Below are 26,436 nucleotides of genomic sequence, written 5' to 3'. Positions count from 1 at the left end.
CCATAGAGACCGGACGCATGTGCGGCTCTACAGAAACCTCACCGGATTACCACGGCAATCAGATTGCAGTGAAAAGCTACCCGCGCAAGGTGAAATCTCTAATCTGACTTTTAAATTTCAGAATCTTAATTTCAGTATGTGAATGCTCCTAACTATGTGTAGACTAGATCTATATTTTGTATGCATGCTTGATTTAAAAAGATTTTAAATCTATATCAGTTTAGTTTCCACTGCAATATAATTTCTGCATGCGTATCTCGGAAGTCGAACTTCCTTCAAGTGATATCAGAGCCACAGATTAGTTTCACATGCATGTTATTAAGATCTGAAAATCAGATCTTTAGATCTGAAAATCAGATTTAGTAATTAGATTAGATCTAATTTAAATATATGTAATGTATTAGATCTTGTTTATATATGAGATGTATAAAATCTGTGTTAGTTTATGCATATGTGATATATATAGATGTAGATTAAATTCTTAGTAGCTAGTACTCTTTGAGATTCATAGTAAAGACCGTCCTACCATAGAGGACTATGGTGGAAGGGATGTCTGTATGAATCAAGAAGAAGAATTGCGAAAAGAAAGAATTTACGTGCAAAATCCTAGATCCAAAATTGTTTAGGATATAAACATAAATCTGAAATTTATGTGGTTATGTATGAGATACATGATTAAATGTTTAGATATGAAAGTAGTTTCGACATCTAAACTAAATCTCATGTTCATAATACACTTAATTAAGATCTGAAATTGAGAATTAAAGATATGAAATTAAGATAATCAGGTTTGTGTGGTTCGTTGATACACGCGGTGATCACAATGAATCACTGCGGCCCTTGGTGTAAGGTTGTATCATGAACACATAATCAATGATTGTGATTGCAATTTGTAATGAGGAATCGAAACAAACTCAATCTCAAATTGGTGGACCAATTTGGTGTCTAAGACAAGTGTTTAGATGGTGGTTACTTAATTAGAACCGTTGCCACCGACAGCGGGGAGCCTCCCACCCATCTTCTCTTATCTGGCCATTTTAGGGATCAATTTCGATTTTGTGGTGCTTAAGGTTGAGTCCACTACATTTACGTTGCACCATGGATCCGATCTTGGTCAGACCAAGCCAGAATCTCACCTGTAGATCCATTGTAATTGTAGATTTATATGAGATGTAAATTAATAATTAAGATTAAAGAGACTTAAATTAAAAAATCTCTTCGTTAATATTAAGTTGGAGCATCTTCCACCATTGTGGAGTGTCGTGCCCTCTCCGATATTGACTGTTCTCGACTGAACACAGTGGTTCAGTTGCATCAGGAGAGAAGCAACCACTCTACTGGCATGAGATGCTGCGGAGTGGAAATGGGGTTGGACTCAATAACTGTCAGGTGAGGATCCCAATGACGGTTTCACTCACGCTCAATGGTGGGTCTGACTTAACTAGAGAATGAGATCAATAATTGTCAGATGAAGTTTCAGGACCTAGAAACTAAGTCTACTACAATTTGCTTGAAAAGCATTAGACGAGTTGTCCACTTATTGGTTGACACGTTTATCAATAACTGTCAGGTGAGATAGCATGCCAATCGATGGGACTGCAGTACCAGCTAGGAACCTTAACTCACGAAGGGATTCTCATTTTCCTACCTAAGGAGTATAGGGATTCGCAGAAATAATGGGAGGTAGTTTATTTTTAAAATAAAATTCCTAAAACAAACTAATTATCAATTACAAAAATCTAACTAAAATCTTCTTCTCTCTGTAGGAAAATAGTCTACCTCTAAGTGACTTGCCCACTTCTTTGAATACAACCGATTGTTAGGTGCCAATTTTAATGATTGACTTAGAAACTTGAAAAGTGTTTTGAGTTTCGAATAATTAGGTTATCTTAGATCAAGAAATTACGTAAGGAATCCCGAAGAGTTCAAGAGACACTTTTAAAAAGTATGTCAGATCTGCTCGTGATTGAGACTAACCTTCGATTTCTTCTACAATCAGTTGGATTATAAACTCTGGTTCTAGTGTACACTTATGCACTTCAATGCAGGATCTTAAGAAATCTAGAAGATTAAGACTAGGAGAAATGACCCTACAAGTAGGCAACGGAGCAAGAGTTGCTGCTGTGACCGTAAGGACCTATCCTATTCGACTACCATCTGATTTTTGTCTAGAATTAAGAGACTATTATTATGTACCTGTTGCTAGTAGAAATTTGATTTCTATTTCAAGCTTAGCACAGGATGACTATGAAATCAGTTTCAATAAGGATCATTGTACCATTTATTTTAAAAATAAAATGATTGGACATAGTCACTTAATTAATAATCTTTATCAATTGCATATCGATGCAGATGAATCAGTTAATCTATTCGAGCAAATAGTGAGTGTCGTGGGTCTAAGAGATTCAGAGATGAGATTAACCTAAAGTACATGTAGCACCTTAGGTTAGGTCATATTGGAAATGAAAGGATTAACAAACTAGTGAAAGAAAATCTTTTAGACTTGTTATTGTGTATCTGTTGCTAGTAGAAATTTGATTTTTGTTTCAAGCTTAGCACAGGATGACTATGAAATCAGTTTCAATAAGGACCATTGTACCATTTATTTTAAAAATAAAATGATTGGACATAGTCACTTAATTAATAATCTTTATCAGTTGCATATCGATGCAGATGAATCAGTTAATCTATTCGAACAAATAGTGAGTGTCGTTGGGTCTAAGAGATTCAGAGATGAGATTAACCTAAAGTACATGTAGCATCTTAAGTTAGATCACATTGGAAATGAAAGGATTAACAAACTAGTGAAAGAAGATCTTTTAGACTCATTCTTGGATGAGTCATATCTAGTCTGAGTCCTGCCTTCAAAAAAAATGATCGAGCTACCCTTTATAGGACAAGGAGAAAGGACCACTGAAGTACTTACTCTGGTACATACAGATATGTGCGGTCCATTTAATATGCCGATCAGAGGAGGTTATCTCTACTTCATCACCTTTATCGATGATTTTATACGATACTTGTACGTATTTTTTATGAGACACAAGTCTGAAGCCTTTGAAAGGTTCAAAAAATTTAGATCTGAGGTACAAAAGCAAATTGAAAAATCACTTAAGATACTTTGATCAGATCGAGAAGAATATTTGAGTGAAAAATTTTTCGATTATCTCAGAGAAAACGATATAGTCTCTCAATAGACTCCACCTGGAATGCCTCAGCTCAATGAAATTTCAGAACGGAGAAATCGGATCCTATTGGATATGATTCGATCCATGATGAGCTTCACTGACCTTCCTCTATTTCTTTGGAGACATGCCTTGTTAACAGCCGATTACTTAATTAATTAGATTTTCTCTAAGTTTGTTCCTACCACACCATATGAGATATAGCATGATAAGAAATCAAATTTTGGTCACCTCAAAATTTGAGGATGTTCGATCCATGTCAAACGACAACAGACGTACTAGTTAAAGAGTAGGTCTATGAGAGCTTATTTCATAGAGTACCCAAAAGAGTTTTTAGGATACTATTTTTACCTCCCAAATGACCATAATGTGATTGTGAGTCGATATGCCATATTCTTGAAAAAAAATAATCCAAGATGGAGACAGTGGAAGAAAAATTGAACTCGAAGAGAGTCTCTGAAGAGCAGCGAGTCATAGAACCTTAAGAATCCATTCCACCTCATAGATCCACTAGGATCTCACGTCCTCCCGAAAGGTACATCGATATGCTGACAAATATAGAAGAAACGTTCCTTATAGGTGATATGCACCATGTTGATGATCCTAAAACCTATCACGAGGCGATGTCAGATATCGACTCCGAGAAATAGTTGGAAGCGATGAGATCAGAAATTGACTCAATGCACACCAACCAAGTCGGGACCTTAGTATATTCACCAAAAGGAATAATTTCTATTGGATGCAAATGGATATTTAAGAGAAAGATCGATTCGGATAGAAAGATAGAGACCTTTAAAGCTAGGCTTGTGGCTAAAGTTTATAGTCACAGCGAAGGCGTTGACTATCAGAAGATTTTCTTGCCAGTTGCCATGCTAGAGTCCATTCAAACACTGCTTGCTGTTGCAGCGGCTCATGACTATGAGATTTGACAGATAGATGTGAAAACTGTCTTCCTGAATAGAAATCTTGAGAAAGATATCTATACAAAGCATTCTTTAGATTTCACATCCAGTGATAGAGATTACAAGGCCTGCAAGCTGCAAATGTCCATTTATGGACTAAAGCAAGCATCTCGAAGTTGGAATACTCATTTTAATAACGCGATCAAATCGTTAGGTTTCATCAAGAACGAGGAGGAACCATATGTTTTCAAGAAGATCAGTGGGAGGGCTGTCACATTCTTCGTATTGTACGTGAATGACATCCTCCGAATTGAGAATGACATTCCTATAATGACTTCTGTTAAGTTATGACTGTCTAAAGAGTTCTCCATGAAAGACTTTGAAAAAGCATCCTATATTCTGAAAATAAAGATTTATAGAGATAGATCTAAAAGGATGCTTGATCTTTCACAACAGCTGTACATAGAGAAAGTGCTGAAGCAGTTCAATATGAAAAACTCCAAGAGAGATCTATTGCCCTTCAGATATGGAGTTCATCTCTTCAAAAAAATGTGTCCTAACACATCTGAGGAGATTCAGTGTATGAGCAAAATTTCTTATACTTCTGCTATAGAGATTCTCATGTATGCTATGCTATGTACTCAAACTAATATTTCTCTTGCTGTGAGTGTCACGAGCAGATATCAATTGAATTCAGGAAATGAACACTGGATTGCTATGAAAAATATCCTTAAGTACTTGAGAAGAATCAAGGATCTATTCTTGATCTTTGGAAGAGACTTATGAGTACAGAGATATACTAACTCAGACTTTATGTGTGCCATTAATGATAGAAAGTCTATATTAAATTTTGTGTTCCTATGTAACGATGGTGCGGTTAGCTGAAAAAATTCCAAGCATCCGATTATTGCAGATTCCACCATAGAGATAAGTATATCGCCCCGTCGGAGACTGCTAAGAAAGGATTCTAGTTCAAAAAGTTCATTGCGGAGCTGGATGTGATGCCATCAGATGCCGTTCTACTCTTCTGCGACAACAGTGGTGCTATAGCGCTCGCTAAAGAACCGAAGTCTTACCTAAAGTTCAAACACATCGAGCGACGATTCTATTTGATTCGTGAATATCTCAAAAAAAAATTCGTTGAGATGTAGAGAGTCGACTTCGCAGACAATGTAACTGACCTACTGATCAAACAGCTAAGCCAACAGAAAACTGAAGCTCACCTTGAGAAAATGGGACTTAGATTTATGGCCAATTGACTTTAGATCAAGTGGGAGATTGTTAGATGTATGTCCTAGAAGCTAGATTGACTGTGTATACTTTCTGAGGCATAATTTTGTAATTAAATTTTTGAAAGTAATAAAATTGGATTATTTTTTATTCATGTTGTGTGTATTTTTATGTCCATGAATCATCCGAGTTGACCTGACAATGACACGTATTCTCAAAAATTGAAAAAGTGAAACGTGTGTCATTTGGGATCGATTCCTAAATGCTCTCGATCGATGGATCATCATGAAAATAGTGAATGATCCGGATAGATTGATGCACGGATCGCTTTCCTTCTCAGATAGACTTGTCTCAAGTCTACAATATGAAGATACTAGAGTGAAAGTGCAGATGCTTGATAGAGATCAAAAGTTGAATGATGGAAAGAAGTTTTCATAAAGTTTCACATGGATCCGAGATGATTAAATCTGGCATATAACGGACGAACAGATTTAACGAGTTATCCTTGACCTGCATCTTGTCGGGACTTACGATAGAAGAACCGAACTACACGGTAACTGCACTTAGAGATTCATTTTCCATTCTGTTAGGTTTCCATTACATACTGTTAGGTATCACTGATGGATTGTGGGATCAATAAAAATTATTTTGATAATAAATAATTCTCAATTGATTGAATTGAAAAGAGTTCCAATTCATTGAAAGGAGTTTCAATGACATTGTTGATGGATATCACAATGTATTCCACTATCAGACAGAATTGGACCTATGGGGTCACACAACAAAAGGATTTGATCCTGGATTGGTCTATTGAGCTTATGAAGTCCCAATTGGATTGGGATTTGGCAAATCCTATTGGATTTAGGAGAACCATGCTAGCACATAGTTACACCCAATCCTTCTTGGACTAGGACTCTCTATTGGATAGGGTTTGACCAAATCAAACACCATTTAAATTCATCGTAAGAGTTACAGTGAATTAAATCTGATTTATGGTGGCTAAAAGGAGGAGTCCTTCTGCTTTAAAGCTTTGAATAGTCAAAGCCTTTCCCATATGGCGCCACCTGATGGATAAGATGTGGAAAAGTCAATCACCATTTGAATTTAAATCATTTGTAAAAGTTACAATGATTAAATTCTGAATTATGGTACCTTAAAAGGAGTCCTATTTTAAGGCTCTGAATAGTCAAAGCCTCATCCTCATATAGCGCCACATCTGAATTTACTCTTACCTTTTGACGTGTAAACACTTGGTGGTGTGTGATGTGGATAAGGATGAGGGCTAACGCTCCTCCTCATCCTTATCTTGGCATGTTGGCCTTATGGGAGTGGAGATTGGATTTGGCGGCTATTTGGATGAGATCCAGAGTGGCTCATGCCCAATTGGATTAGAGGATGAGGATTGGGACATGCCCTCTTGGATTAGATCCAAAGAGGGGACGCCCCATGAGTCATTGGCATGGGAAATTATGTGGCACATCAAGGTGTTGGACGCCTCTTCTGGTGATCTGAATTTTTATGAAAAATTCAGATCCTAAAAGTCCTTCTGCTTCTTAACCTCTTACGAGATAAGGGGTGTTCATGTTTGAACTAAGGAAGCTAAGGTGGGACTCTAGGGCTTAGGGCTTTATAAATAGGACTTACCTCTCATGAGTTTTAATGATTGTTGCCTGAGTCCTGTAGCGAAGCCCTGCCCCTCTATTTCCATGCCATCCCTCTCCTTCTTCTACATGCCTACGTAGCTCTACATGCCATAGCCTCCAAGTCCAAGTGTTAGGCATCCACCATCTGGGGATCCAAGAGTTGGGTGTCCGAGATCTATGTCAGAGGAAGAAGAAGGCAGCAAGTTCAAGAGTCGGCAGTGCTGTTGAGAAAATCAAGCATTGATCTACATCCAAAAAATCAGATCAAGGTGTCAGGATTCTTTTTGGCAAAGGAGGATCCAGATTCAAGAAGAAGCGATCCAGATTGATCCCGAGTGGATATCCGTAGAGGCCGGATGCGTGTGCGACTCTACATAAACCTCACCGGATTACCACGACAATCGGATTGCAGTGAAAAACTACCCGCGCAAGATAAAATCTCTAATCTAATTTTTAAATTTCAGAATCTTAATTTCAACATGTGAACGCTCCTGACTATGTGTAGATTAGATTTATATTTTGTATGCATGCTTGATTTAAAAAAGTTTTAAATCTAGATCAGTTTAGTTTCCGTTGCAATATGATTTCTGCATGGGTATTCCAGAAGTCAGACTTCCTTCACTATATTGCATCTTTCTTGGTTCCAACCCCATTTCTTGGAAAACATAAACAGAATACTACCATCAGCTGAAGCACAATATCGTGCTATGGCTATGGCCACTTATGAAATCACATGGCTTAACTACCTACTTTATGATCTTGGTTGCAATACTTCCTTGCCTACCATATTTTTTTATAATAATCAAGCAGCATTACATATAGCGGCCAAGCCTGTTTTCCATGAACACAAAGCATATCGAAATCGGCTGCCATGTTGTTCACAAGAAAAATCAAAATGCTCTTATTCGCACATCCTATGTGTCTACTTCTAAGTGGTTAGCCAACCCCTTTACTAAGTCCTTGGCAAGGATTGGTTTCATTTTTTGAAAAGCAAGTTGGGCATTTGTGACCTACACGCACCAACTTGAGGGGGAGTATTATTAACGTACCAAACTTAGACATGAGATTTCATTGGATCTATCAATTTAGGCAAGATATATTCTCTCCACCATTCCAGCCATCTATTGGAAACCTATCAAGCTTGGGCACAAGATATTCTCTTATTCAACAACCGTCCACATGAAAGATCTTCCCTTATTTTCTGATTTTGTTCATTTGTATATTGTATACTTCTATAATTATGGGATTCACTCAATCCCACCAAATCTGGCATCTTTTGTGTGTGCGTGTGTGTGTATTCGGCTCTGTAGAAAAATATAATAGAACAACTTTTTTTCTTATCAACCCTCGCTACTATAAGCATCAAATAAGTTGTGCATAATTTACTTAACTTCCCACTTCAGAACACATAATTGATACAAACAGATAGATAAACAACATAAACCCCTCCCCACCCGCCCCACACTCCCCACCAAAAAAAAAAAGGAAAAAAAAAAAAAAAAACTTTTGTCTAATATGTAATGAAATTCAATTCTGTAATGAATTACCTTTGCCGCCTCCAATTATCTGATGAATCGACCGTTGGCGATCGAACAGGCGATACCCACTACCGGCGGTCCCCGATGAAGCGCACTGATCCAGAGACCGCTCCTTCCTTGAATCTACCCCAATCTCTCCATTTGAGAGATCCTGGGAACTGCTATCCATCAAACCCCTAAACCCCAACCATACCAACCATATTAGAAGAGGAAATAAGAAGCATGCTGCTTTCTAGGGAAGAAAATCCTAGAAAACAAAAACGGTAACAAAACTCCGGATGCAATCGAACCACATTGGAGACTTTTAGCCGCAATTATGAGAGATGGAGGGGATCTGAGAGGGAACTAACCTTTGAGCGAATCTATTGGGAGCGTTTTGCAGCGATGGAGAGGAAAGAATTGGAGGGATTCCTTCTCGGAAAGAACCCTAAAAATCAGAAGCTTTTGATGGAGCAAATGATCGAAAGAACCCTGCTCGCCCGGCCGGTCTGGACGCTGGAAGTGGAAGAGAAGAATAATCAGCCCATATTCTGCACGGCTTGGCGTCCGTCGGGCTGAGTCCATTTTCCAGGGCCCCACGCGAATTTGGGCCAGAGCGCATTGGACTCGATCCGATCTGACTAGCTTCTGGCATGTGCAATGCGGACCAAGCTTGGATGGTTGTGATCCGTTTGATCGCAATCTCGGTTTCCGGTCTCTATTTTTCTCGACTTTTGGGAAAGTATTGATGGATGAGATCCGTTGATCACCTAGCGTTTGACAAACGTGCGGAACTCTGTCTGCCTTCTCATGATTTCTTTTTTTTTTTTTTTTTCGCTCATTTATCGCATTTTCTCATCGGCTCTGATTTCTAATTCTAACCTCTTCACATGAGGCAATTGACGGATCAACATGCCCGTATAGTTTAAAAGCCTGGTCCGGTTTGGCTTGTTGAACCATCAATCAGCCAAATTTGCAATCCCCATTGGAGCTGTATGGAAGCAAGGGTCTTTTTTTCTCGTTTTGTGCATCCTTTTCTTTTTGTGCTCTTTTTCTCGATAAATATTGGATGAGTTTTCCTCTTTTTATTTAAAAAAAAAAAAATCTCTATTGAATGCCCGATCAGTGTTGCATGGAGAAGATAATGTTACCTCTATATAAAGCATCAAAACCATTGAAAAATCAATGATTTGTTTGAATCCTTATAAGCTTGCCTGAATCAATCAATTTTTGAACTAAGAAATCTGAAAGTGAATCATAAGTCGAGGGATTACAGTTTAATCTCGTATTTCTCTTCCTTTATGCTCTATTCAGTTTTCTTTTTATCTAAACATGCATGACCACTCTAACAATCAAAATTAAATGAGGATAAAAACACCGAACTAGATATGTGCTCTCCTCGATTAGTCTAATGATGTCTTTACTCCGAGTACTTATCGAGGTGACAAAAAAAAGCTTATATCCTCTATTGGAGATGACAGAGTAGCTCAGTCTCTATACTAACTTTCAAATTGAACTCTCATCCATCTCTCTGCACTAACTCTTCGGATTTGGACTCATTTGTCTCTTCTCTCTCCCCTCTCCCTCTCACTCTCCAGCCACTCTCTTATCATCAAAATAACCTATTTAACATTTTGTTTAACATTGAGGTTCATCGAGCATTTCTCATGATGAGGACTAAAATTATGGAGGAACCAGTGGTTACATACACTAGATCTCCATTTATGGTTTTTATAGCTCATCTTGGCATCGCAATTTTCTTAGCTTTTAGTCTGAAATTATAATGAGTGATAGAAATTGTTACAGAAGTGCCAAAACATTTAAACCTTTTTTTCTTAGATATGCAATGTCATCAATGACTAATTAATAATTAGTATATCTATTGCTTTTGAATCCCAAATCTAAATCGAAAGCTACCTTAAGGGTGTTAAGTCTAATCAAGCTCATATTAGATATAAATCAAGACCTACCTATGTTTAGCTTTCACATGTCAAGCCCAAATTCTAAAGCTATCCTGAAGATGTTAAGTATAATCAGACCGGTATGAGGTAGCAAACAAGACTAAGCTGACCCACTTGCACCATGTATACCGGTTCCAATGAAAAGTTCAAGATTGTGTTCTCTAATTTTTCCTATAATCCATGTTCTAACACTAACGAGGTGTATAAATCATAGAAACTTCATTATACATGCATGAAATAAAAAAACTCATAAATCAGCGTTTGCAAGTTGGAAAACGTATGCCATTGAAATTCTAGAACATGCTCAAGCTATAATCTTATAATGGCAGTTAAATTAGAAGTTTCGGAAGCAATTTCCCCTCAATCATGAATGATTCATGGATTCCGCGTGCTGTTGAACACTCAATCATAGCGTTTACACGGTGCCCAAACTAAACCACATGCTACATTACCAAAGAAATCAGATATTACCTTCGGATCTGGGTCCATCAATTCAACGATTTCTGATTGGCAATTACGGCGCGTGAGAATTAAACTATAATAATGCCACCAGCTCAGCAATAGCAGGAAAATTTAAAAAAATAAAACGTAAACCGACAGCACCCGCACTATACCATTAATCAAACACCAAGCCTTCTTGTCAACCTCCTACCAACCGTTTGATGCCCGCGGTGGGTGCACCTAATGCTAGTACTCGCTCATTCCCTCGCATCATTTCGGGACCTCAATTTCCCTTCCCCATCCACGAACACCACACCACAAGATGATCTCCTCCTAATCATGCGGGCCCCACGTCTCGTCCTCACAAGACTGACAGTGGTTAGTTAATGGGTTTCTTTTGTTAAGTGACAACATCGTATATTACTTAAAAAATCCGCCACGTCTTTATCTAATTTCCTTTTGTTATTTTTAAATTTCGATTTTTATAATTTTGAAGCAAAATTTCCATTTTTCTCACCTCATCGAAACTCCGTTGTTGCCGGCGAGAAAAAGGAAGCATTTATTATTAAAAAAAGAAAATAGTAACCCCAAAAAATTAAAAGACAAAAAGGCACCAGGATCCCAGGACGTTCGAACCGCTATTCGCCAGGGCCTTCTTCCAGAAGCAGAGAGAGAGAGAGAGAGAGTTCCATATAAATAGAAGCAAATACTCCCATCCGAAGAAGAAAAGGGGTAATTTTTCGCTGTCTCCTCTCCCTTTCTCCATTTCTATCTGTAATCAGATCTGAAGTTTCGAACGTTTTTATTCAGTTAATTTTAGCTGAATCACTCTTCGAGGCGTGGCGGCTGAGCTGAAGGAGGTGAATTTTGCTGTTAATTGTCATCGATTTTATTGTTGTTTTCGGATTATATTTTATTTTGGGGAGTTTGATCTGATGGTGGGAAGGGCCAGATCTTGGAGCTGAGAGGGGATTTGTTGGAGTGGAGATGGGCGAGGGCGAGCGGTTCCAGTTGGGGACCGTTGGCGCGCTGAGCCTGTCGGTGGTCTCGTCGGTGTCGATTGTGATCTGTAACAAAGCGCTTATCAGCACCCTCGGCTTCACATTTGGTGAGAGATCTAACGATTTGCACTTTGGTTTTGTAATTTTTGCTGTTAGTAGGAGAAATCTGAGGACTTTCAGTTCGGTTTGACCTTGGACTTTGTTTGAAAGAATGCCAGATTTACAGTTGGTGCATGATTAGTATGTTTTGGTGATTCGGTGGTATTGATTGGGTTTTAATTGTTTCTTGCACGTTTGGTCAGATAGCATGTGGATATCTGTAGAGACTAATTGGTGGCTTTTTTGGTCGTTTGTTGCATGATGGTTTAGTTGTCTCCCTAAAAGTCAATTTTAGTTTACAAGTTTTTTTTTGGATTCTATAGGAGAATGCTTGTTGAACTTTCCAATGCTTGAGATCTAGTGAGGATCATTATTTGGTTTAGAATTGAAGGAACTTGATGGATCTGAGCATATGACAAGTTGAAATGTTCTGGCCATTGGTCAGTGACCAATTAAAGCAGAGGTAGTTCTTGGGTTAAATGTTTTTATGAGAGGAAGATATAATTGGAGTTTATGGAGTTGAAAAAGTATCAGCTGCATAAATTTAGGATGATGTAATTTTCCCCATGGATGAGATAGCTGCTTTCACATTCTGAATAACAGATGAAACATCCATATCATGCTGAAGGTTGAAAGGCTTCAAAGGTTTGCTAATAATCATTCGATAACGAAGACAACAATGCATAATATCAAATGAGAAGGAAGGATGTCTGAACATGACATGCTTTCTACATGGATGGATGGCACACTTCTGTTGCACCCTTCCTACTTGTTAACTAACTAAAATTATGGTGTAAAGAAGGAAATGTAGGATGGCAAAGAGGAAGTGCAAAAGATCTAGCATGCAAATGCAGAAGGAGATGTGGGGAAGAAGCTGAATTATTCATTGAACTGAAAAGGGCATGGAACAAGATGTGAATCATGAATCCAAGGTTATTCTTAACATTGTTGTTTGTTACATATGCACCACATATTAGCCCATGACAGTTGAGAATTTTACAGATCTTGTTCTTTAATCCATAAAATTTATCTTGTGAGGAATAAGATTAGCCAAGCCGTACACCATAGGTCTGTTTTGGAAGGAAGATAAGATAACAGTAAAGATACTGCACATGGTACTTAGATTTTCAATATCTTATTAAAAATATATATGCATAGATAAGTACATTTGAACTTATATGCATGTTACCTTCAAACGCTTGCACAAGTAGTAAGACAAATTGAAATTTTGTTCTCCATGTAATGAAAACAAGCATGAAGCTAGAACATAATATTCTACTCATAATTCCATATCACAAGAATAAGGGGGAGTTCTACATCATGGTAACAAGCACATAATTATAGCATAAAGTTAGAATAGAATTATAGATATGGATATGGATATGGACATTGATATGCATGTAGCTATGGATATTGATATAGATATCGACATATAGATATAGATATCGATATCGATAAACGTATATCAATACAAATATAGATGTAGATACGGATATCAGATATCAAATATTGATATCAATTAGGATTTTCAAAAACATGCTGAACCACCCGGTACACCTCATGTCGAGCCGGACCGGCAGGGAAATCGGGATGGTTCAGGCGTCTAAATCGGTTCCCGGAGGGGTGGAGAAGAAAGAGAGGAAGAGAAAAAGGGGGGAGAGAAGGAGAGGGAGAGAAAGAAGGGTCCGACGTCTTGTCGAGGTCGGTACGCATGGAGGAAGGCAAGAAGAGAGTGTGGGATGTCCTTACCGGGCCTTCAGAGGCTGTCAGAGGCCTCCGGATGAACGGCACCTCCACCGCGAGATCTTCGATGGCCGATGAGCCCACGCTGATGGGCTTGGGGGCGGTCGAGTCGGAGGAGGGCCTCTGCAGCTCCGCCCTCTTCTTCATTTTCGAAATAGGGATTCGTCCCTATTTTCGATTGTTTTTTATTTTATTGCGTGAAGTCGGCAGCCCAGGTGTCGACTTCACGAATTTTTTTTTTTTTTAATTTCATTTGAAGTCAGCAAACCATTTGCTGATTTCATCTGGATTTTTTTTTAAAAAAAAAAGGTGACAACACTGTTGCCAACTTAATCTGTTAAAATCAAAAATAAAAATCAAAATAGAAGCGAACCCCTATTTAAAATCAGCCATCCTTTGTGGCCTCGACCGCCCTCCGCTCCCTCCACGCTGCCTTGTTGACCGTCGGAGAGCTCTCTGGTGGCATCTCTTCCTCTTCCTCTCCCCCTCTCTCCCTCTCCCTCTCCCTCTCCCTCTCTTCATCTCCTATTCCTCCATCTCTTTCTTCCTCTCTTTCTTCTCCATCTTCCTTCTCTAGCCTATCGGTTCGCACCGGTCCGGTACGGATCCGTACCGAGCCATACCGTTTAGGCTTGGCAATGGGTCGGGTCGAGTGTGGGTTTGGGTCAAATCTGCACCCGACCCGACTTGACCCGATATCCCAACATTTTGACCCAAGCCCGATCTGATATCTCATCATTTTAACCCAAACCCGACCTGTGATCCGACGGGTCAACACTTTCTTTACCCATATCCTACCTGACTGGATATCGGATTATCCGATTGGATATCCGCCTCGTCTAAATGAGATTTTCTAGATGAAAACAGAAGCATTGAACAATAGCCCACTACCACTTTTCAGTTCTTAAGGCCTTAACCAAGCCTAAAGGCCATAAGGCCTATATTTCATACAACCAGTCTTTGGCCCTTCACTAAGCCATAAGAGGCATAAGCCATATGAAAACGTAAAAGCTTCAATTTGGAAGCTTATTTTTCTATTCTGTAATTGATCTGGATGCACATCAATTTAACAATAAGATAGAAAAATAATATATATACATAAGATCGGATCGGGTTTGGATCAGATAATGGGTCGGGGTGGCCATTATCCGAACCCAACCTCGACCCAATCCGAGATATAAATTTATTAGATTCGGGTTGGGTCGGGTCAAAACCCGATCAACATGTTGACCAATCCGACCTATTAGGGTCGGGTCGGGACCCATCTGGGTCGGACGTAATTGCCAAGTCTAGTACTGCCGGCCGGCCGGCACAGGCTCTGGTACTGAGTCCGCGAATATGGATATCGATACATACTAAAGGCATACATTTGCCAGAAAAAAATGACAATATTCTCACAAAGGATTATAGTGTTGAAGCGGTGAGGCCCTAAAAGGCTATTAGTTTTGTTGCTCATGAGACTCAGTAACATGTATATTAGAAGACAAGCTTTTTTGTTGCTTGATTCACAGTGATATGTAACATTCTTTAGTAATTCAGGATTATTGAGGAGCAGTAAAAAATGTAGTCAGCCCCAATGTGGTAGACCAAAGCAAAATTGATTGTGGCATATGAACCTGAACCTAAACCCCAAGCCAATAAGATTTAGAATTTTATAGTGCTATATTCTAATAGTTACTTTTATGTTGAGTACTAGGGTAGGTCATGAGAATTTAGTGTGAGAAGAAAGTGCAAGTGTTGCTGAGAAGAAAGTGCAAGTGTTGTTGACTGGGTGGCACTTTATTGGAACGCTGAATTATATAACCTAGTCTGTGAGGATCTCAATGTCTGTTTGCATGCATTAATGATTTAAACATGTTTACTCCTGAAGGGTAATGCAAGCCTTGGAAGGAAACATTTCCTTTCCTTGAATGTAGTATTTCATTTCTCAAGCTTTAACATGATCGTGGAAATTATGATTTGATATTCAAAACCAAACTCATCTCACCTGCTTTGTTACCTCATGGTCGCACTCAATGAAACAAAAAAGGGAAAAAAAACGAAAAAGAAACTCCACAAGAAGTCTGCAATGTATAGTTTGACCAACTTGGATTTCTGCTTTGTGTGGTTATTCTTTTATGGTTACTCTTTGCCTTTAGGAAATTCGGAGACATAAATTTGGCTGCTTTATATATAATTTTAAATTGGAGGTTCTACAGATGGGAAAGCTCACATTTTTTATCACTAGATGTAGCTGGTCTGGTTGAAAATTATGATTTGCTTACCCCTGTTCTTCTTGCAGCCACCACTCTGACAAGTTGGCATCTCCTGGTCACATTCTGTTCTCTTCATGTGGCATTATTGATGAAACTATTTGAGCATAAACCTTTTGATGCAAGGCTAGTAATGGGCTTTGGAGTTCTTAATGGAATCTCTATTGGGCTATTAAACTTAAGCTTGGGTTTCAATTCTGTCGGTTTTTATCAGGTATATGTTGTCTTCTTTTTTCTTGACTGAATAATGTACTTTAACTAATATTGCTTTGAAAGAATGCATCGTGCACCAGAGCCTGTTGCATGAGATGATATATGAATACCAATATTTGGATGCAATATTATTACTCAATGCCAAGGTTTGCTATACTAGTCAGTACATACCATACCGGACATACCATTATCTAATTGGTATGCAGTCCTGTACTGTATGGACACTCGATATGTCTTGCCATCTTGTACCATACCACATGTTGACATTGTAATAGGATGGTATTGATATGGGATCCGGTATCGAAACAGCAAACCTTGCTTCATGCAATCATCATTTTATGCCATTTATTCTGATCTGAATTCAATATTAACCTGACTACATCTTGCTTCGTCTAATGTTCTTGATATTTGAATATTGCAAATGTTATTGGGCACAATATTTCTGTTCCTAATTGGGAAGATGCCATTATGGAAGCATGATAATTTACAATTCCCTGTAGCCTTAATATATAGTCATCTTCCTTAACTGTCCATGTGCAGTTACTGCTGGCCAAGGGAAATGGTGCTTTAATATTACCAGTCCTCAATGTTTATTAAAATATAGAAGTTTCATGCTGGTCCCTTGGTTGATGCTTAGCTACCTTCCTTGTTTTTTCTCCATCTTATGCTGCTTCTTGCTGTAGCCCTTGTTATGTCTTTGTTATAATACAATTGAAAGTTGAAATCTTTTTTTTTTTTCCTTTATAATTTGATTTGTTGGTGATTTCTTATTTATCTTTTTCACTCCAGATGACAAAGCTGGCAATCATTCCTTGCACTGTTTTACTGGAAACTCTTTTCCTCAGGAAGAAGTTCAGGTCTGTATTCCACATCTATTGACACCAAAGTTCAAAGGAATATATTGTAAATAGTGTTCAAATGAACTTAATAAATTAACTGAACTCTTTCTTATTATTTCAAGCTAATGGATTACATCCACATTCAATTCTCTAAGCAGCACTAAACCTTCATGCTGATTAGTATTGGTTGTACATATAGGGAAAGCCCTGAAAGAACATATGCGGTTATGGGAATGACAAAATAGTAACTTTTTAAGTGTTAGTTAATGATCAGTTGAGATAAACTTGCTTTTAAATGCGCCAAACATATGTTAAGTTTGTGTAAAAACTTGTGCTAGATCATTCAGAAGTCAAGTTTTACAATGTACTTGCTAGGAACTTTAGAGCAAGAACTTATGCTGTCCGATTCATGTATGAATCTTGATCTTTATGAAATGTTTGTGATTTATTTTATTAATATATTATCCTTGTTATTACAGTAGGAATATCCAGCTCTCACTTGCTATCCTTCTTTTGGGCGTTGGAATTGCGACTGTGACAGATCTGCAGCTCAATGCTCTGGGATCTGTATTATCTCTGCTTGCAGTTGTTACAACTTGCATTGCTCAAATTGTATCCTTCAGTAATAACCTTGACTAGATTTCTTATTGGGTTATCTTAAAAATGAAAACTCAATATTGCAGTTTTCACTGTTGAATCATGGTGTTGGTTCCTGTCATAAGCCTTAACCAGTTCTCAGATGACCAACACTATTCAGAAGAAGTTTAAGGTGTCTTCCACACAACTTTTGTACCAATCTTGTCCCTATCAAGCATTGACTCTGTTCATCATTGGTCCATTTCTTGATGGTCTTTTGACAAACCAAAATGTTTTTTCTTTCAAGTATACTCCTCAAGTTCTGGTAAGTAATTATCACAGAATGTGGCAGCATATCTCTTTACCGTATCATACTGTTTTCTATTTTTATATTTCTTTTTCTTGTTGCAGATTTTCATTGTGCTGTCATGCCTAATATCAGTCTCTGTGAACTTCAGTACATTTCTAGTAATTGGAAAGACATCACCTGTCACCTATCAAGTCTTGGGCCATCTGAAAACTTGCCTTGTCCTGGTTTTTGGTTATGTTTTACTTCATGATCCATTTAGCTGGAGAAACATATTTGGAATTCTAGTTGCGTTAGTTGGGATGATCTTGTATTCTTATTTCTTTACAATTGAGACCCAGCAAAAAGCTACTGAAGCATCTGCTCAGATATCACAGGTACTACTGGCTTTAATTTATCCTGCATGTTGCGTCACTTTCCAGACTGTTGGCCCCTTGGATACGTGCTTTGATCATCAGGGACATTTTAGTAAAATCTGGCTTCTTTTCCTTGGTCACAATTTATGCTTCATACGCATTACATTACCAATAATGCTTATTAAGGAGATAGGTAATATTTAGATACACTGTTGTAAAGTCAGCCACATTTTATTATGCTGCTTAAAGATTGTTACAAGCATACACATACTGGTAAGACTTATATGTGGAAAATGAGGAACTTTGAATATCTGCATGTGCTGAAGTAATAATTTTGAGCAGATAAACACATGGCAGTATGGTAATAAGGACATTATCTCATTCAAAACTAATGTAGAGAAACATGATGGATTCATGGTAATATTGTGATATCTACCAACAAATCAGTCATTTTTTGGATGCTAGTTCATATCTATTATCACGGCTAGAGAACAGTTGCTGCTGACATGTCTGAACATTATGCCTTCATTAATAGCAGCATTTTGTTTCCAGATCAAGCCCAACCACCCCATGGTGGTTCAGAGATTATCTGTACACTTGGTTTTCTAACCAAATATCAAATCGAACATGGTATTTGCTCAATTCATGAAATTCATCGTCCATTTTCACCCCAAAGGTTGCTTCTATGATTGTGTTTAGCTTCTGCCTCTGGCATATAATTAGTATATCATTGTAGCTGATGGTAAAACTGGGATTTGGAAGGATGGTTGTTTCGGGGAGGGGGTGCGGAGTTGTTAATCTATAGATGTTCTGGCGTTTCTAAATTGAGATAGATGCATGATGCTTTTTTCCCCTCATATACTTAATGCTTTAGTTGTATGTGTTAATTCAAGTGAAGTCAGAAGATCTAGACATTACGGCATACTAAATGATTTGAACAAATTTTGTCTTTAACTAGATTTTGCTATTTCTCTGAATCTTTTCATAATCTGAAACATGATACTTCATCATATTTACTCGATGCTAATTTATTTTTTTCCCTATTTCAGGTAAAAGAAAGTGACTCTGATCCTTTACTCACTGTTGAAAATGGACCTGCTGTAGTAACAGATGCTGCCGCTACAAAAGCCCCAGTGTGGAGCTCAGACAAGGATTTGCGTGCGTGAAATATGCCCTGATCCACAACATCATACATGGATCTAAACTTACAGGATGCCATTATATTATAGGGGTTAGAAATGTGACCCACCTGCTTGTACAATCAAAGCATTTTTACAAGACCAGTACTTGAGAGCAGAAAGGATCAAAGGCGTTTTCCTATGCATTTTTTCCTGCTTTTATAAGTTAATAATAAAGAATTTTATTCTTGTCATGGGTACTGCCCCAAATTATGATTTTAAATCCAGACTTTCACTTTTTACAATAAAAGCAAAAGCTCTTCTTCATGCCTCGTCTCGAATCAAATCATTTTGACAAATCCCGTACGTGAGAACTGAAAGAATCTGTGCATTCTTTTCGCTATGCTCTTGTAAGTTAACAGCAAAGAATCTTCTTTACCAAAAAAAAAAAAGAAAAAGCAATTTGGATTCTAGTTCTTGAGGAATTCTTCCCAGGTTTTTATTTTCATTCCACACCTTTGTCTTGTAAGTTTAGTCAATATCCCTCGTCTCTTAGCCTCATAAATCCTCAATTAAAAGAAGAATTAATTGTACAAGTGAACGATACACAGGACGGCTGTCACAAATAAGAGATATGCAGTTCAATATATTAGGGAAAGTCCCAACAAATCAAATAAAACTATTTATGCCTAAAAGTTCCTCTCGGTTCAGGGAAAAAAAAAAAAAACTTTTTTTACTCTATGAAACTGCAAATTCTGATCTTTTTTTTTTTGGTGGGGTTGGGGGGGGGGGTACAAAATTCAGGTCTTTTATTTGAGGAGTTCATGTACAACAATATGCTCCCATTCTATTGAAATATCAGCTCTGCTTATGTTCTAACACCACTTCTAATGTTAATATACTCTTCAGCCAAGAAGGCTGGCCTCCAAGTCATCCTCCTCCCCATCCCCAAACCCACCCCCCGTCAGCTCCTCCGCCCTCTCCACCTGCGCCTCCCAATCCGTCCGCGCCACCGCGTACAGCGTCAGGCTCGCACATGAGGCCTGGGCCGCCACCAGCCCAAGCCACAGCCCCACAAACCCCAGCCCCAGTCTGAACCCCGCCACGGCGGCTACTGGAAGCCCAACAAGATAAAACGAGCTAAAGTTAATGTTCGCCCCGAACGTGGGCCGGGCACTCCCTCTCAGAACCCCGCAACCTGCCGTCTGTGGGCAGTTCCCGAGCTCGCAGAACCCGACGATTGGCAGCGCCGCCGCGGTCAGTGCTAGAATTCTCGTCTCGCCGGTGAACATCCTCCCCCACACACCTCTGACGGCCACCGTGAACACAAACGCCGCGAGCCCAAACACCATTGCCACCACGAGGCCCGTGCTCGCCGCACGTCGTGCCCGAGCCGGCTGGCCTGCGCCCAGCTCATGGCCCACCCGTGTTGACAGGCCCATACCGAGAGATGATGGGATGACGTACATGAGGCCTGTTGTTTGTATCAAAATACCCATTGCAGCGACACTGGGCTGGGGTTCAGATAGAAGGCCACAGAGAATCAGCATCACCTCATACCACCACCATTCAAGGCACACAGACACCATGCTCGGGGCGGCGAGCTTGACGAGGGGTGCCCATTCTTGGAAGCATGCAAGCGAGGTTCCATGCCATGGCTTAAGAGCTTTCTCAGATAGCAGCAGGTAGGCCACTAGGCCCATATTGATGTTAACTGTGTTCAAAGCTGAAGCTAGAGCCACTCCTTTCACTCCCAGGTTAAAGTATGATATCAGGAGCCAGTTGATGGGGATGTGAAGGATGAGGGCCAAGGCAGCACAGAAGGTAAGAGGGGTGGTGAGGCTTTGGGCTTTTAAGAAAATTCTTAGTGGATGGAGGAAGGATTGGGATAGGAGGTCAGGGAAGGAGAATAGAAGGTAACACTTTGCAGAGGGAAAGATTGCTGGGTCCTGGCCCAGGTGTAGTAGGATGGGCTCCATGTTGATCCAGAGGACAGAGATAGGTATGGTTGAGAGGAGGAGGAGGAGAATGGTCTTTTGGAAAGTCCGGCGGAGGACGGCCCACCGCTTGGCTCCAAAGGCCGGGCCGCAGATGGGGTCCATGCCCATGGCGAGGCCCTTGAGGACAGAGTAGCCGGTGATGTTGGCAAAGGCAATGGCAAGCGATCCTCCGGCAAGCTCAGCATCACCGAGGTGGCCCAGAAAAAGCATCGAGACGACTGACCTGGAGTAGAGGAGGAAGCTTGTTATCACTATGGGCCAAACGATTTGGTACAGTGAGATGAGTTCCTCTACTGCCTGCATCAAATCACCAACAAAGCACAATTGTTTAGTAAGCAGAGATTAAATGAACGAAGAAAAGAGCAGCAAGGTGCGAGGGATCGAGAGTTTATTAAGGAACCAGTGCATTTGGTTTATAGCCCATCTAATGATGGCTTGGCAACTTACCATTCAACCACGCTCCATGTATTGTCCCCATCCTTGCCAATTACCCCAATCCTCTCGTGCCACATGATAGAGAAACTATTCATGTGCACGAAACTGGCACCCAAGCATTGCTTGGCCAGAAATCACGAGACCCGTATATAAATCGTTTGCTTGGGAAAAAATCTTTGCCATCTGGAGTCCAATTTTGAGCTGGTTTTCACGGTTTCGAAGATGAGAGTTGTACCCATCATTTTATTTTATGTGGATTGGGGAGTTAGGAGATTACATGCAACCCAAGTGGCAGCTTGGAAGTACTCTCTCTCTCCATGATTCCTACTCGTCCCTGCATTAGCTTTTTGGACAGGGGACCAAGTCTAGTTGCACTTAATGAGGTAACGGCATTTTGAACGTAGTTCTACTTTTAGTCCAGCAATCGGTGCAGCACAATTTACCTGACAGGTTCCCCTGGGGCCTCACCATTCAACCGCTGGCGAGATAAGAGTGTCCATATCCCAAGGAAGCAATTGTTCCCCTTCACTAATAACCGTCGCCGAAGGCTTTTTGTGTGGTCTAGAGCGGGCAAGATGGCTAACGTCCAAACAACCATCACGGAGACTTCATTCACGAGCTTATGCTAGAAAAGTTCGCATCCTCTTTGTTTCCTGTCTCGTAGTCTTTTCTAACACAAAAAACCGAAAAAAATAAAAAAACTCGAGCAACGTAACAAGGGACTCCTGCAAACCCATCCGGGGGTAGCAGAACATGACTCCACGACTCCGTGAGAGGAGCCAGACTCAAAAACACAAACATGGTAACCATTTAAAAAGTAGTGCCCTGAGGATGTGGCATCCACGGCATAAGGACATCTCATCCTAAAATAATATCATGCTCACGCTCCATGATACATTTGGTTGAAAGAAATTGAGCTCTAAAATAAAAATAAGACTCCCATCCTGTTGCTTGGTTGACGAGAGCCTCATTTTTATTCTAATTTAGAGAGGAATGAAAATATCTCAATTCTTACGAATTCAGTCTTTACGTTTTCTTGTTATTCAAATTTTATTTTGATTTCGATTCTGATTCTTGTCATGAATCAAATATACTGAGAGATATAATCATTTCAATTTCTATTACAATTTATTCCAATTCTGAATCCAACTGCAAACCAAATACCTCCTAATTTATACGCTAATGTGGCAAGACATCATTCATTAAATGGAGATTATCCTAGTGTTTTTAGGATTTTCTATGTTCACTAAGAGTAAATAGATCAGCTAAAATTTCAATATGGCACCAGTGCACAAGTAAAAAAAGGAATATATATATATATATATATAGTCTTGGGTTTGAGGTGCCCAAAATTTCACATCCTTAGCATAGACAATTCTATGGCAGGACTGCATGACCAAGCAATTCAAACTTCTCAACAAAAAAACAAAAATGGTTAAATAACATCAACCAACTCATATATTAAATATATAATAAATGTAGCTTAATTACAGAATTTCCAAAGGAAAGATGCACCCCCCAACAAAGAAAACAATCCACCGAGGACGAGTTCAATGAATGCCCCCAGCTACACCATTAATTCATACTTCAAAACAATCCCTTTTTAATGATAAGGGAGTGATAAGGAAGGTCGATGCCACCCGAAATTATTAGTAAGACAAACCATATGTACAGAAGGTGGAACAGTTGTTGGAAGTTTCGAAGAACAGAGGGAGCAAAAATGGAGGTCTCAAAGGAAGTTTGGCTTCCCAAGGTAGCTTTGGATGATGAAGAAGAAGAGAGAGTTCGATCCAAAATCTAAAATGCAAACAAATTAATCTCAAATGACCAAAATCAATCATGCTTACCGGGTGAGATCAGCCTTTGGCTTGGCCCCTCGCAATCACTCTCCTACAAAGAATTGGTACATGGTTTCCGATGGAACCAGACAAAACTTTTGCTGACACCATGGGGGAGCCCCAGAAGCAGCACTGCAAGTGAGCCTCACATGCAACGTGTACGTGTGGGCCTTGCCCATGCTCTCAAGCCCAGCCCGGCTAAGGATGGAAGGTCCGTACAAGACAAGTACCAACTATGCTGGAGGACCCTCTTGCAGTTTGGAACCTCCATACGCTTCAATCTCCCTTTTACCTCTAACTTGTACACCATTATTCTTTTTGGGGAAAAAAAAAGAAAGAAGAGTTTGGAAAGAGAGAGACTTGTCGTCCACAATCCAGCCTGCCTCTCTCTTTCCTCATGATTCTCTAACAAATAAATCATAGAATTATAGATGGTAATGTATAACTTGTTCAGGAAACAGACACTAAAGAAAGAAAGGAGCGAGGTATGTGCGTTGGAATTACCTCATTAATATTTGGCCAGCACAAGGATTTATTGCCCATCTTCTTTTCTTCTCCTCCGGTAGTCTTGCCTTCCTGATCCCCTGCTTCAGCCAAACCCCCACCGTATAGTGGGTCGTTACGGTGCATCGTGATCTCGAGGAGAGAAGTGGGTGGGAAAAGATGGTAATGGTTCTTCTTGAGACGATAAAAGACCAGAGGAATGCAAAACCAGGAAGAGAGGAGGAGCAAACGAAGAGAGAGGGAGACGAAACAAAGCGCGTGGATTTTTAATAGGATGATTGAGAGGTGGGATACCACTCCCGACCCAAACCTTAATATATCCAACACCTGGATATGGAGACAAAAGCAGGGGTTGGAGAAGGACAAAATATGCTGGAAAAGCAGGGGTTGAGAAGGGGAGAGAGAGCCGGCGTGGGGGGGTGCGGTGCGCTGCTTTGGGAAATGGAAATTGGCGAAGGGAACAAAAACCTACAAAACTGCGCTGCCCAAGGAAATAAATCTTTATATATTTTGTTTTTCGGGTGAAGATGTTTATTAAAGAATGACTTACGGTCGACGACATTGGCGTTACGTGTGCTTAGTAATGCCGGGTTTGGAAATCTTGTGTTGCAGGGTTGTTTTTTTTTTTTTTTTTTAATTATTTATTCATTTATTTATCTATTTTTGCTCTGCGTGTGTGTGCGTGTGTGTGAACAAAAGGCGGAGCTTTAGACCCAGGGTTATTAGGCGAAGATAAATAGAAATAAAAATGAAGTAAATACCAATTTACTACTACTCCGTGGTCGATGCAACGATGAAGGAAATTTTACTAAATGGTAGACAGGTAGAGAATATAAAAATGATGGAAAATTCCATTATAAGGTCGTATAGAAGTTTGGAGGAAACCCTCGATATAAGATGATGGACAGATGGCAACAATACAGGAAACTTCACTAAATAGTGAAATTTTCTATTATTAGTCATGTACAGGCGAGAGTCTTCATACGAGATGATGGACAAGTGGTAACGATAGAGGAAACTTCATTAAATGGTAGAAATACAAAAATGATGTAAAATTCCATTGCAAGGTCATATGGAAGCTTGAACAAAACCCTCCATGTAAGATGATGATGTTCACTAAAAGGTAAATGGTGCTTGTTCTAGAGAAATGAAAAGCTTTTCTACACCATGTTGTTAGACGATTGGAACAACTTACAAGAATTGGCATGATATATAGGATGGTTAGATTTTAGGTTGATAAGACAGCACTAATACGACTGGATTATGTTCATGAACTCTTAAAGAGTAATGTAAATGGAGCCTATTTCATGTGCACAAATATCTTTTTGCGATGCGGTTATAAACGAGTAATGTAACTCGTGAGAATTGGCACGATATGACTGGACATTTAAGTTGCATCAATGGGCAAAGAATATTTTTTTGTGAATTGAATAGTGCTCTAGAATATTCTCCTATCATGAAAAGTCTTTATGAAAATTTGGATTGGCAGCTTTGCTCTTGAAAATATGAATAGGCTAAAGACCCACGATAATATTTTAATTTACAAAATTCTAAGCTTAAAAAGGTGAGCGTTGATGTAATAATATGTTAATCTGTTATGATTTGAAAGTCATTGATGTAAAATATAGAAATAATCTCTCTATATATAAAAACAAGGTTGCATACATCTAACCTTTTTCAAACCTTATAATAGCCGATGTCTCATGCACTAGGATACTCTTTTCTTAAAAAAATTTTAGGTTTCTTCTTTTGCCCTTACGGTGTAAATTGTTACATATTTTAGACCTCCTTTTCCTTTATAATAATAATTATGAACTAATTTAATTATAATCAAGATTTGCATTTTGCATAATGTTCTCTTTTTAAACTTTAAAAATAGGTATTATTTATGTCCTAAGTATTGTCTGTTTAACTAGAGAACTATTTATTAATTAATCATCAAAGGTACTTATTAGCAAAACAAAATGGTGGATGAGGAGAAAATGCTAATTATCAACTATGTAGGTATTTTAATATTGTTTGTACAGATAGTGTTTCTCATTTTCTTTCCTTTTTTTCAATTGCATATAGTTTGTTAATGCATGTTTTTAAGGCTTTCTTTACAAGTTGCTTTATTGGGTTGCAGCAAAGAAAATATTGAATTGTGCAGTAGAATTTGTGGACATATCCATTCCTTTTTTCCTGTTAATTATTATTGCTAAATGAGTAAGCCATTTCTCATTTATCCACTAGATGACTTTTAGTTCTAATAGACGATGATGTTGCAAGCCCTCAAG

General features: G+C 39.0%; 2 protein-coding genes and 1 long non-coding RNA gene across 3 annotated transcripts; 1 reads left to right on the top strand and 2 right to left on the bottom strand.

The window, feature by feature from the left end:
* Positions 1 to 7,014: 7,014 nt before the first annotated feature.
* Positions 7,015 to 9,006, bottom strand: LOC140855891 (uncharacterized). Its single transcript, XR_012139337.1, has 3 exons — positions 8,849 to 9,006; positions 8,508 to 8,674; positions 7,015 to 7,205 (listed from the first exon to the last, which is right to left on the bottom strand). It is a non-coding gene; the product is annotated as an uncharacterized lncRNA (long non-coding RNA).
* A 2,503-nt stretch (positions 9,007 to 11,509) lies between these two features.
* Positions 11,510 to 19,710, top strand: LOC140855890 (UDP-xylose transporter 3-like). The gene is made up of 9 exons (XM_073253174.1): positions 11,510 to 11,611; positions 11,690 to 11,739; positions 11,832 to 11,987; positions 16,004 to 16,188; positions 16,977 to 17,044; positions 17,506 to 17,638; positions 17,766 to 17,927; positions 18,014 to 18,286; positions 19,315 to 19,710. The coding sequence occupies exons 3-9, from the start codon at positions 11,867 to 11,869 to the stop codon at positions 19,429 to 19,431; spliced, it is 1,059 nt and encodes a 352-aa protein (XP_073109275.1). The 5' UTR covers positions 11,510 to 11,611; positions 11,690 to 11,739; positions 11,832 to 11,866; the 3' UTR covers positions 19,432 to 19,710.
* A 450-nt stretch (positions 19,711 to 20,160) lies between these two features.
* On the bottom strand, positions 20,161 to 24,428 carry LOC105045088 (protein DETOXIFICATION 53). Its single transcript, XM_010923250.3, has 2 exons — positions 24,161 to 24,428; positions 20,161 to 21,680 (listed from the first exon to the last, which is right to left on the bottom strand). Exons 1-2 carry the CDS (start codon positions 24,284 to 24,286, stop codon positions 20,289 to 20,291), a joined length of 1,518 nt encoding a protein of 505 aa, XP_010921552.2. The 5' UTR covers positions 24,287 to 24,428; the 3' UTR covers positions 20,161 to 20,288.
* Between the last annotated feature and the right edge of the window lie 2,008 nt (positions 24,429 to 26,436).

This window comes from Elaeis guineensis, chromosome 2 (assembly GCF_000442705.2).
Source record: "Elaeis guineensis isolate ETL-2024a chromosome 2, EG11, whole genome shotgun sequence".
In the NCBI taxonomy this organism is placed as follows: Eukaryota; Viridiplantae; Streptophyta; class Magnoliopsida; order Arecales; family Arecaceae; genus Elaeis; species Elaeis guineensis.
The sequence above is the reverse complement of the archived record's forward strand: the minus strand, read 5'-3'. Positions and strand labels throughout refer to the sequence as shown.